This window comes from Phyllostomus discolor, chromosome X, assembly GCF_004126475.2.
Source record: "Phyllostomus discolor isolate MPI-MPIP mPhyDis1 chromosome X, mPhyDis1.pri.v3, whole genome shotgun sequence".
NCBI lineage: Eukaryota > Metazoa > Chordata > Mammalia > Chiroptera > Phyllostomidae > Phyllostomus > Phyllostomus discolor.
In genome coordinates, this window is record NC_050198.1 from 71,423,698 (window position 1) to 71,437,142 (window position 13,445).

The 13,445-nt window shown below is 36.6% G+C and overlaps 1 protein-coding gene across 10 annotated transcripts in view; it reads right to left on the bottom strand.

The window, feature by feature from the left end:
* Positions 1 to 1,339: 1,339 nt before the first annotated feature.
* Positions 1,340 to 13,445, bottom strand: part of CUL4B (cullin 4B) — a 57,611-nt gene continuing 45,505 nt past the window's right edge. For 5 of the 10 annotated variants that reach the window (XM_036016797.1, XM_036016799.1, XM_028523197.2 and 2 more), the window contains 6 exons: positions 13,279 to 13,386; positions 11,759 to 11,872; positions 10,995 to 11,100; positions 9,680 to 9,852; positions 7,747 to 7,899; positions 1,340 to 4,309 (listed from right to left, as the gene is read on the bottom strand). In XM_036016797.1, coding sequence (XP_035872690.1) covers positions 4,214 to 4,309; positions 7,747 to 7,899; positions 9,680 to 9,852; positions 10,995 to 11,100; positions 11,759 to 11,872; positions 13,279 to 13,386 — 750 coding nt within the window. In that variant the 3' untranslated portion in view covers positions 1,340 to 4,213. Of the gene's footprint in view, positions 4,310 to 5,033; positions 5,428 to 7,746; positions 7,900 to 9,679; positions 9,853 to 10,994; positions 11,101 to 11,758; positions 11,873 to 13,278; positions 13,387 to 13,445 lie in introns of those variants that run through there. The other 5 variants (XM_036016798.1, XM_036016795.1, XM_036016794.1 and 2 more) reach the window with 4 other exon arrangements.

Sequence of the window (13,445 nt, forward strand, 5' to 3'; positions counted from 1 at the left end):
GGAAAAGCAGAAAATAACAAGTGTCACAGAAGGTGTAGAAAAATTGAAACCCTTGTACATTGCTTGTGGGAATGTAAAATGCTACAGCTCCCGTGGAAAAGTTTGGTGGTTCCTCAATAAGTGAAGCACAGAATTACCACATAACCCAGCATTTCCACTCCTGGATATATACTTCAAACTTGAAAACAGGGAGTTAAACAGATATTTTGTACAAATCTTCGTAACAGAACTATTCACAGTTGTCAAAAGGAGGAAGCAACCCAAATGTCCATCAACAACAGAATGAACAAAATGTGCTGTATATATACTATTAGCCATAAAATGGCATGAAGTACTGAAACATGCTACATCATGGAGGACACTTGAAAACATCATACTAGCTAGGCAAAACCAGACACAAAAGGTCATATATTGTATGGTCCCATTGATATAAGATATCCAGATTAGGCAAACTCATACAGATAGAAAGCAGATTAGTTTTTTCCAGAGGCTGGGTAGAGTGGTAATGGGGAGCTACTACTTAATGAATAAAAGGTTTCCTTTTGGAATGAAGAAAATATTCTGGAACTAGAGAATGCTGATGGTGGCATGAAATGGTGAGTATAGTAAATGTCATTGTACACTTTTTAATGGTTAAAATAGTAAATTTTATATTACGTGTATTTTACAGTAAAAGTTAGTTTTAAATTAAAGAATGGTTTTAAAAGGTTTTATTACAAGAATTAGCCCTGGCTGGTGTGGCTCAGTGGATTGAGCAACAGCCTGTGAACCAAAGGGTTGCTGGTTGGATCCCCAGTCAAAAGCACATGCCTGGGTTGTGGGCCAGGTCCCCAGGTGGGGGCGTGAGAGGCAACCACACATTGATGTTTCTCTCCCTTTCTTTCTCCCTCCCTTCTCCTCTCTCTAAAAATAAATAAAATTTTTTAAAATTTCTTTAAAAAAAGATTTTATTACAAGAATTAGAGGATATGAGGATGTTTTCATAGTTTGCAAACCTATTAAGTTCTAATGTGTCTCTGTAGCACCTTTTTATATCCTACATCAAAAAAGGTTAGATTTAATTTTTTACCATGCTAGAAAAAATTCATAGGATTGTTAAATATAAAAGTATATCATATATCTGGGCAAAAATGAATTATCCTTTTTAATATCAAGGAAAATAATCGAACAAAGTGTTAAATTTGAACCAAGTGTTTCTAGGTGAACAAATCTCTTCATCATTCAAATACAAAGCAAAAATTTTGTAGGAATGTGAAAAATATTAATGAAGCACTAGCCTGAATACCATATAAAGCATAATTATCCAAATTCCCATTAGTAATGCACTTTTCTTTTTAACGAGCAATTTGTTTTGGCAATCTTATGTAGATGAGAACAGAACATGTTTATAACACTCCTGCCATTCACAGCTTTAAACAGAATGGTCTTTAAAACAAACAAAAAACCCTGCTACTGTAAAAAAAAAAGACTTATGAATGCTAAAATTAAAAAACAAACAACTTCTGAAATTCTTGAGACGCACATACCAAAATAGAATAAGCTGATTTCCTGAACTGTACACACAGGTACAAGATCATAATTTTAAGAGTGTGGTGACACACCATGTTGAGACCTTTCAGCAGACTCAGGAACTAGGTTCAAAAAGGATTCTTGATTTCTGGTTTGGTCAAGTTCTTGAGGAGCAGATTACTGTGAGAGTATATGGCCCAGAATTCATAACAGAAAAGGCCCATCAAGAGCCATAACTAAAACCAAAGTATTGAATCTTTTATTCTCCCCTAAATGTACATTTAGACTAGTTTCATATTGACTTTATGTAACTATTTGACCTAGAAGATCTGAATGAAAGTGTTTATACTTCTATTTGATTTTTTCTAAAATGAAATTTAAGAACATATAGCCACCTTGAGGATTCTTGGGAATTTTACTCACCCTTTACCATACCTTCTCCTCTCTCCTACATTCCTATGGTATTATTATTAAATCACCACAAAAATACAACAAATTTTAAACATAACAAAATTGACAAATAAGAATCCAGTAAAAAAAATCACTAGGAAGAAGATTTTAAGGTCTGTGGTTTTATAACTTTCTTCAACATTTGAATTTTAAAGGTCTTCTCTAGAAACTTTTTTAAATAAAAGTTTTATTGGAGAAAAATAGAACCACCACATACACAGGGAAAAGAGCACAAACATTCAACTGATACAGAATAACTGAAAAGTCACAATTATCCAATGTTTGCAATTATCTTTCAAGTTCTTAAATAGCTCCCTTCAACTTGTTTTTTAATGCAACTAATTTTTCAGCTGAACTAGCATCAAGTTTTCAAAAAAGTAAGAGCCTGAGGGAAGGGACCAGCTCTCAAGATGATGAAGGTGACACCAAGAGTCTCCTCATAACAGGAACAATTCTACATAAAAATTCCTTAAGAGTCACTATCAAGTCTTCTGGAATGGTCTACATATCTCAGATACCATCAGGGATGAGTTAGAACACTGACGTAGATGGCCCAGTATGGAGAAAGGCACACAAAATAGTTGCACTTCCTTGTCAGATGAGCTCATATAAGGAAACCAAAATAGCTGAGAATATATAGGTAATGGCTATTCAAAAGAAATTATGAAGGCATTCGAAATACCACATATTGTTACACAACAGTGTGCACATTGGTGCAATTAGACACAGACAACTTTGTTCAAATAGCTGTTTATGGGTCTTTGAGAACTCAAGAAAACATCAATAGCAGACAGAAAAAACCAAGTCTCTGGCTAGGTCCTAGGTAATCTTCCTCGTGGCTCCAAAGAGTCAGGAAATATATTGGTGCAAAAAGCATTAAAGCAGTTCTGATTTTAAAAAAACCAAATGTTCTACTTTTCCTTCATGATTAGCTTATTTCAAAGCTTTAAGGAAAAACAAATTAAGAAAAAAATCCCAAACAAGAAACCTACAAAGAAACCCACTGGTGGTAAAGAGAAGCCTTTTACTTGCATTATCAACTTGAAGAACAATACTTTTGCTATTTTCTATGTCTGAACAACACCATTATAAGAACTCTTCAATTTTGAAAGGAATTAAGATTAACATGGCATAGAATTCAAAATTCCAACTGGGAGATGTGTGGAGAAAATGAAGGAGGACCTTTACATGTAGGGCTTTAGGAAGTTAGAATAAAAATGATAGGAAAGACTTATTTACCAACAGAGTTGGGGTGCTTCCAAAAGAACTTTGGTAGAAAAAAATAGGAATGCTAAATCCTAAAAAGCCTGTAACAATCTACAATTGGTCCAAGTTAAAGACAAAACTGTTCAAACAACATTAAAGTCTAAAGGAAGTTGAAAACGAGTTGATGGAATTTTTAGTTGTGTAAAACTTATAAAATATGTGGTTTTGGTCTACTTTGCAATGTTTACATTGTATTCATTTTTAATATGAAGAAAGAGTTGGATTTTTCTCTCCTACTGTGTTCTTCTAGTACAAATGATCGGCAATTTTCTATTTCAGCTATTTTTATAAGTACCTGTTAATCAGCACAGTAAACTCAGGGCAAAGTCATATACACACATCCTATAACCATAAATGGAGCATCTGAGGATGTGTATATACAAGAGATTACATAAACTGGCCCTCTACTTGAAAACTTGTTTCCAAATAAATTTTTTCAAAACATCCCTTTGAGTGTAACAGGACATTACTTAGTAAAATATTGATAGCTATGACAACTTATTTTTCTTTTCAAGGGAAATCACAAAACAGGTGAACAGCCAAGTCCAGGGTGGTTTTTCTATCTGATAAATACATCCAGAACTCTGTACAGTAAATAAAGTTTGCATGCAGTTTAAGTATCTTTAAATGACATTTTAAGCAAATAAACCTTTGCTTCATAATTAACGGTGTATAAGAATCCCACGTTTTTAATAGCCATAGGGACCTCTTCCCCAGTTCCAAGGAGGAATCATGAAGACCGAGTACTTTCTTAAAAGTTTTCTGCACATCATACTAAATAACATGCAAAGAGTTCAACAACATTCTTCTTTAAGTATTACTCTTTTAATGGGCATGTTAACCACTGAAAATGTCCACTCAACTATTTCCATTACACTGCTTCATTTGGTCATTGGTAGTATAAAAGAAGTCAAACAATATAGGATCAACAAGTTAGGTTTATCCACTGGCTACAGCATGAGACAGAAAATGCTCCAAGGCCAAAATTTTATGCAATGTAGTTGTACTGATTTGGATTTTCTTTATCTCTCTCCATGTAGTCCCGGTCAATTAAGGATTCTATTCTCTTCTTAAGATCAGCAGGCTGTAAGAGAAGGCAAATTTTCAGTGCAAAGCTCTTATGCATTGGCTCAAGCCCATTCACCAATATACCATTAAAAAAAGAACAGTTCTGGCTCACTGACAATGTATTTAATCTCTTTATTTTTTTATTTTTAGTTTTTAAAAAATCAAAGTTTTTAAAGGGTAAAGTATAATGAAAATAAACCAGATTAAGAAATGTTTTAAACTATACACAGACTGTCACACCTTGTCATATTATAATACAACACTTTCTATTACTTTTTTATTTTAAAGAGGTCTTCTAAGAACCAGGCTATTCTCTACACAAATACAAAAGATGAACTCATAACTTCACGTGAAAAAACATAAGTTTAGGGAGACAAAATGCTATCTAATTTTGCTAAGACAGTTTGTGAAGATACGTAGACCTTAAATTTGGGCAAGAGCTAGTTCTCAAAGTCAGGTTGCATTTCCATTACATAAAAAAAATGTATTGAAGAACAAAAAAATGTACTGCAGAAATCATTATTTACAAGAATACTACAACAAATGGTGTGGTAAGTATATTCTAATAATTCAGATCTTCATATTCCAGGTTTGAGATAAGATTTAACTGTTACCTACCATAAATAATTTGGATTTTTGAATCCCACTTGTGGTTTAAAAAGATTGAGAAAGCTTATGAGTTTGTTTTCATGATTGTATTCTTAGCTCTTAGATGACAAATTCTACTCTTTTGTATCTAGCCTATAAAAAATATAATCTTGCTTACTATTAGTGAGTTTTTCAGATTGTGTAAAGTGGCCACATGATCAACAGAGTCAAAAAAGGAAAGTTTGATGGGGCAGCCAAAATTTCAGCCATAAGCACAGTAATTCCAAGGTTTGAAAATCAAAATGACTTTCTCCTAATTATGGTAAACCTAGAACATCGGCACAACTTCCTCTTACCTTCTCTAGCATCAGTAACCTTTCTGGCTGGAGGTGAAATGGTTGTTAGGCAGACCATGAGGGTGGAAGTGTGGTAATGAGGAGGCAGTGTTAGGTTTGAAGAAGAGAGAAAGCCTACCTTATTAGCATTAACAGCTAATGAGCAGCTATTATATGCCAGGCCCAGTGCTAAGTTTTTTACACACGAGGTCTGTCCAGAAAGTATCCAGCCATGTAATATGAAAAAGAGACATTTATTAAAGATGATAAGATACAACAAAACATTGTACATAGGACAGTGACGCCTCAGTCCCCTTCCAAGCAGGCACCTTGGGACCTCACACAGTGCTCCCAGTCGCCATCAGCTGCCCCGTCATGTTTTTCTGAATCTCATCGACGATCTGAAATCTCTTCCTTTTCAAAGGTGGTTTTAATTTTGGGAAAACCAGAAGTCGCAGGGCACCAAATTTGGGCTGTAGGGAGGCTGAGTCATCTGGGTGATTTGATATCTCGCCAAAAAAACTCTGCACAAGACGTGATGCATGAGCAGGCGTGTTGTCATGATGAAGGCCCATAGATGCAGCCTTCTGAATCATCCAAATAGGTTCCAAGGAGGAATGTTGAAGCTTAACACAAAATTTGATGCAGATTCGTTGCTCTACTCAGTCATTTTGAATGCGACGGCCCCACAGTACACATGCTCACTCAACGGCGCTACTGCCCCCACTGACTAGTACAGTGAAGTTGTCATTGTTCACGCATGTGCATTCCAGTCCACTCTCCTTGGCTGCCAGGTTACATCAATGTCGCACAAACTGTTTTCATTATATTAATAATGGTTGGACTTTTTCCAGACAGATGTCGTATATTATCTCATTTGGAAATCTTCAAAAACTTGAAAAACAGTGCAGTGCACCACCATTGTCTAAGCCTTTTTATTATTGGGAATTAACACTGGAGTACCCATTTAATAACCAATTTTGGTTTACCAGAACTATTGCTAAACTTAAAAAAAAAATGACTAATGATGGCTAGTTATCTATATAGAGTTTCTAATGGCCACTCATAAGCTAACTAAACAAAAGATTTAATTAAAAATAACAGATCTGCCCTGGCTGGTGTGGCTCAGTGGACTGAGTGTCAGCCTGCAAAACAAGGGATTGCTGGTTCGATTCCCAGTCAGGGCACATGCCTGGGTTGCAGGCCAGATCCCCAATGGGGGGTGCGTGAGAGGCAACTACACATTGATGTTTCTCTCCCTCTCTTTCTCCCTCCCTTCCCCTCTAAAAATAAATAAAATCTTTTAAAAAATAAAATAAAATAACAGATCTGTCAAATACCAAGCCATGTGCATATATGTATGTATACATAAGTGTGTGTATATTTCAATTACAGTTGATATTCAGTATTATTTTATATTAGTTTTGGGTGTAAACACAGTGGTTAGACAATTGTATAATTTACAAAGTGATATCCCTAATAATTCTAATACCCACCTGAGCCATATACAGTTATTACAATGTAACTGATTATATTCCCTATGCTGTAATAATGTATTTCAAGGAGAAAAAAATAACAAAAACAACAAAATAGCCATGGCTGGTGTAGCTCAGTGGATTGCGCATGGGCTGCGAGCAAAAGCATCACAAGTTCAATTCCTAGTCAGGGCACATGCCTGGGTTGCAGGCCAGGTCCCCAGTGGGGGCCACATGAGAGGCAACCACACACTGATGTTTCTCTGTCTCTCTTTCTCCTTCCCTTCCCCTCTCTAAAAAAATAAGTAAATAAAATATTTAAAAAATAGCTCAAAAGAAATATAGTGAATGAATCTGAAAAATTCAAAGACTCATTTAGCAGCTAAACTTTTAGGTATAAGACCTTTTATAAATTGTTTTCCCTCTTTGGTCACAGCTGCCAACAATGGGTTTTTGGAATTATGTATATAAACATGAGAAATTAAAAAGTTTTGACCCTCTAGCCCTGGCCAGCATGGCTCAGTCAGTTGGGCATCATCCTGAAAACCAAAAGGTCACTAGTTTGATACCCCATCAGAGTATATGCCTGGGTTGGGGGTTGCAAGCTCCATGCCCCATCCCTAGTGGGGGCACTTGCAGAAGGCAACTAATTGATGTTTCTCTCCCTCTCTTTCTCCCTGCCTTTCCTTCTCTCTCAAATAAAATAGAATTACTTTAAAACTTTTGTCTTTCCACATGATCTTAAGACTTTTATTCTGTGTTTAGAAGATTCATGTTTGAGCCCTGGCTGGTGTGGCTCAGTGGGTTCGGTGTCGTCCCACAAACAGAAAGGTTACGGGTTCGATTCTGGGTCAGGACACATTGCAGGTGGGGTCCCCAGTGGGGGGCACGCGAGAGACAAGCACACATTGATGTTTCTCTCCCTTTCTTTCTCTCCCTCTTTCCCTCTGTCTAAAGATAAATAAATGGAATCTTTTGAAAAAGGTTCATATTTGATAATCTATTGTATTCCTTTATATATAACAAGCTCAATATGAAAACACAGAAGTACCTACCTTTACTGGAAATTTCAACTGGTTGTACACTTCTGAAACCAGGAGATTGTGGCTAAGTGTCTTCCTCATCTTCATAATTCGAACAATTGCAGCATCAATTTGATACTGTCTGTCTTGAAATACTCTTTCTGTAGTGCTTGCTTGTTCCTCAACCTAACAAAGTTTTATTAACAAAAGAAACTTTTAAATTTAGGAATTGTATCTGAAGCAAAACTTGATTAATCTGTATATGAATTGTACAGTTTAGGAACATGACATATTGCTAATGTGTTAACTATGCTGGATTATCTAAAGAAACATTATAAATACAGAAAATCACGGGAAAAAAACAACAAACATAACTCCTTTCTGTCCTAATTACATTGCCCTGTACCTATGAAGTATTGACACTATTAAGTAACAGAAAAATACCATCTTTGAGTTGCTTTTCTAGAAGTAGAGACCCATTGATTATAAATTTATCATTTTCTTTTACTCTGCCCTTGAATTCCTCTACAAGTGTCACAGGGGTGGTTGACTAAATTTCTGTATGATATTAGCTTCTCTGTTAAAATGATTGACTCTGACCTTTGACTAAAAGTATGGCACCAACTAGCTAAGCTCATGGAGTCAACTTTTTACAAAAATAATTTTGAGTAATATATAAATCAGAAATATACACTGTTAGTGCTTACATTCATTCGAGACTAACAAATTTAGGAGTTTAGGAGTCAGTTTACCAATTTTATTGCTAAAGCAAGAACGTTCATCTTTAGCACCTAAATCAAAAGAATAGTTTAGGCTTTTTGCCAGCAGCTTCATTCTGATACAGAACTGTTTTAAAAGCACACAGTAATCTTCTAAGGGAATATGGTACCTCTGATGTGAATGTGAACAAGACAGGAACTTGTTTGAGATACTGACCTCTGTCCCACATTAAAACCTTTTCTCAAGCCTTGCATTAAAAACCTACTGTAACTGAAACCAACTGGTTTCAAGAAATGCTATAGTTGTTGGTTTCCTTAATAAATGTCTGTTACAAATTCAAAAGGCAAACACCAAAATTTTCACTGTTAATCAAAGAAATACTAAATCACTCATATTTTTCATCGAGCAAGTTGGCAAAGATTTAAAAAAGAAAATACAATCTTGAGTGCTGCTGCGAGGGCACTGTTAAGACAGGCCATCATGCTGCTAGACCACAGGTGGCAAACAGAAGGCCCACTGGCCGAATCTGGCCTCCACCTTGTTTTATCCCTCCCGGCACCTTGTTTCTGCCCAGTGGCAGCAGTGCCAAGCTCTCGCTTAACTGTTAAGGAGTAGTTACATTTATACAGTCCTAAAATTACATTCAGCCCTTTGAAGGCAACTGCGAGGCTGATGTGGCCCCCGGTGAAAATGAGTTTGACACCCCTATGCTAGACAGAGTGCAGCCTTTCTGGAATACAGTATAACATAATGTATTAAGACTGAAAATGTTCATACTCTTTGACCCAAAATATCTATTTCCATGAATTTATCATAAGGGAAGTCTCAAAGAGATTAAGATTTTAGATACAAAGAGGTTTATTACAGCTTTATTTCCAACACTAAAAAGTTATGAATTTAATTGCCCAATAATGTACATTGGTTGAATAAATTATAATAGTCATGTAAAAGAATATTGTATGGCCAACTGCCATCTTATAAAGATATTTAATGTCATGGGAAAAGTCTAAAGGTTTTATGTTAAACAAAAAAAAAGCAGTATAGAAAACTATATTGAGTATCAAGTCCAACTGTATGCATCTCTCCATAAAAAAATCACAAAATCAAGTACTCAAATACACTGGGCTAGATATAGGCATAGAAAATGTTAATGTTAGTGGTGGTGTTAGAAAATTTCTTTATAAATTGTTATTATGAACATATTTAATTCCAGTGTATTAGGAAAAGGACAATGCAAAAGAAATACCGTTTCTTTCATCTGAATTTGATTGATCTTTATCCTGAAGAGTTTGTGTTTGAAATCATCATTACAAATGAACTTGTCACCATCTTCGATATCTTTGCCCTTTGGATTTTTTGCCAGAACTCTAGCTTTGCCACAGGCCAAAGACTGCAGTGTTCTCCTTAACTCGCCATCCTCTGAAGAAGAAATAATGGCTCAGTCATTTATTAATAGCTTATCAACAAGAACAGCTACATTCAACCTCAGCCTAGCTTCTACCCCATGCCACAATTAAAATTGTTTACTTTTTATCCCAAGGTCACTGATGACTCCCTCTCTGTTCTACCCAATGGCTTTTTTCCTGGTCATCCTCTAAAAACTTCAATTATCATTCCATGAGGATAACTATCAAATCTTCAAAAATGACATCTCACTTCTTTCCAGTCCCGCATTTAAAGGATATCTCCACCTGGCTGTTTTTACTATCATCAACTCCAGTATGTTCAAAATTTTATTCATCTTCCCCATAAAACTGGGTCCTCTTTCCAACTATTAGCTGTGAAGCTACCAACCTACTTGGGAAAGAAATCCTGGAATCACCTTTGACTCTTCCTTCTCCTTTATTCTCCAGTTATCTAGTAAATTGCTGCTTCCTTAGAGATGCCTCTTCTCCATTCTCACTGGCCTCATCCTAGTCCAAGCCCCTTACCACTTTATGCCCGAATTACCCCACTAGTTTCTGGACTGGAACTTCTTCATCCTCAAGCTGCCCTATTGTCTACTAATTAATTCCAGGTAGGTTGTCCATATAATTCACTTCCATTATGACAAACACTTGCAACCGTACAATGTAGGTTTCATTTGCTAGATTTGTGGGGTTCTCCATGATCATGCTCCACCCATTTCACCTACATTTTTATCTCCCTATTCTGTGCTGCAGTTAAACACCTCATGATTCCTACCCATACTGTGCTCATACCTACCTCCAAGCTTTTTCTCATAATATTTCCCCTTGCAGCATATGCTTTCATCCCTAACTAAAACTTTAAGGCCCAGCTCAACTTCCACCCCATTTATGAAAGCTTTCCCAATTGTACCTATCCACAGTGATCTCTTGCTTCACCAAATTCTTAACACACTCCTAGTCTGTACCGGATTGGAACTAAATAGTTGTGAATTAGTTCAAGTGTCATTTCCCCCTTTCCCAGTGGTTATATTCTGAGTGCTGAGGAAAGGGATTATTCCTTTGCATCCACCACCTGCCCGAGCTCTGAACCTTGTGGAGTGCACATAGGTAGACACTGAATAATGTTTTCTAATCGGCTGAGTCAACACAAACCTATTCCGGTAGCCTGCTTGATCTCTTCTAAACTGAACTCCTCTCCTTCATTAAACATTAGCAGCACCAGTGTTTGAAAAAGAGAGACCTGGAGTTCTTTTTTACCCTGTTGGAGAAACAGCAGTGTTTAGCCATCATTTAAAAAAACACATTAAAAATTAATCAAATAACTAATCTCTTACAGGAAAGCACTTTTTTCAATTAGTGGACTTAGAAACATGGATTAACAGTATCCAGAAAAGCCATTATGTTCAGTGCAGGGCTTACATATTGTCCTACCTAAAACAGGAGGAAGGATTGGGTGACCTTTTTACAGGTCCTTTTTTAAAGTCTTATAATTAAAACTGAACAATAAAGTAATGAAAATAACTTAGCCTACGTATGTGTCATTACAGATATTTATCATGAGCAGCAGGAAATCACTATTTCAAATGTATTTTTTACTTTTTTGATTCAGGTAAGTCATGAAAAGCTGCAGGAAATCTATTCTCTAGCTCCCAACAAGAAAAGAAGTTTCTTGTCAAGAAGGAGCAGTGAATTTTGCATACACAGGTGGGAAGAGTAGAAGAAAGGGTCATTGCTTTTGGTTTTGCAGCAGGGTGAAATCAAGTGTGGAAAAAACCATACTCTTATCATACTCACAAAGCTGTGACAAGCTATTACTGTCATGCATATTTTAAGGATAAATTTATAAACAAATTAAGAGGGATGACCTCAACATCCAAGGTGAGGGTAAAAACCGAGTTTGGGGAACATTCACTTACCTCTTTAAATTCAGCCTTTAGCACACAGTGTCCTAGGGTTGACTGCCACTGAAGTTTCCTGCCACTATGTTTGCCTAGGTAAAATGTCTTGAAAATCTCCTGAAGTTTTACCATCTACAGAAAATAAAATAAAGTTTATTTAAGCTGTTTCTAACATCACACATTCGCCACTCTTCAGATTTACCTCACACATAATAATGTCTGGATGTTTTAAAGACTATCCTACTGGATACTCCAGTAGGTCCACTGCTGACTGATGTAAGGTAATGATCCCCCAACTACCAAATCTAATGGCATTTATCAGTCTTCACACTCTTGCTTTCTATGCAACATTTAATCATCACCTCTTTTGAAACATTCACCTCTAATGCCTTTTGTGCCTCTCTATACCATGCTGGTTCCTTCATCTCACTATTGCTTTTTCACTGGTTTCCTTCAAAGATTCCTTTTCTGACCACTTGCCAAATGTAAGCCCTTCCCAGAGTTCTGTCTCAGCCTTTTTCTTCCTGTTTCTACATTCTCCTTCGTAATGAGGGAGGTCTACTCCCTGCATGTCCATGATTACCTCCATGAAGGATTCTCAGTATCAATCTCTGTTGCCTTAAACCCTTTTCTAAGCTACAGCCTTAACTCAGACATTTCTCTAAGGAGTTAGGATGGATTTACTCAAGCACCCGTCACTGAGCAATTGAACCTCCAGGTGACATATGGGTAAGATTTTTTGAGAGCTGGAAAGAGTGGTGAGTGCAATCTGGGGAACTGAAAAAAGAATCAGGGAAATCGGCCCTGAACCCCAAAACTTGGCACCTTTAGCTATGCTCTAATATTCATGTAAGACAGGGTCCCCTGGGCAATGGACTGGTACAGATTTGTGGCCAGTTAGGAACCAGGCAGCACAGCAGGAGGTGAGCAGCGGGTGAGCGAGTGAAGCTTCATCTCCATTCGTTCTGGATTAAAGTCAACGAGGAATATCCTGAGACTGACACAAAAGCACTGAAAAGCCTGCTTCCATTTCCAACTTCCTATCTTTGTGAAGCAGGGTTTTCTGCAGTGACAGCAACCAAAATGAGATTAGAGAGTAGACTGAACATAAGCAACACACATAGGGTGTCACTGTCTCCCATCACCCCCAGATGGGACCATTTAGTTGCAGGAAAGCAAGCTCAGGGCTCCCACTGATTCTACATTATGGTGAGTTGTATAATTATTTCATTATATATTACAATGTGATAATAAAAGTAAAATGCACAATAAATGTAATGCACTTGAATCATCCTGAAATCATCCCCCATCCCATCCATGAAAAAATCGTCTTCCACGAAATGGGTCCCTGGTGCCAAAAAGGTTGGGGACCACTGATATAAAAGTAATATAAATAGAGCAAAATAGTAAAACAATTGGTACTTGGTGTGCTTACTGACACAAGGTTTAAAAAAAGTATCTATTTTTCAGTAACAAGCAAAATAGAAGTGTTGTGTATTTCTATGCTTAAAACTTAAGTCCTAAGTAGCAACTCTTACCTCTGGTGGTAAATGCACTTCCATAGGCACATATGTTGGCCAATAACCCATTGTCAGGATATTCACAGTTAATTCAATATTCCCAGGTACATTCTGGTTCTGCATATACTACAATTAAGATCAAACACACATACTGAGATCTTAAAATGAAAAGTTCATACATGTCA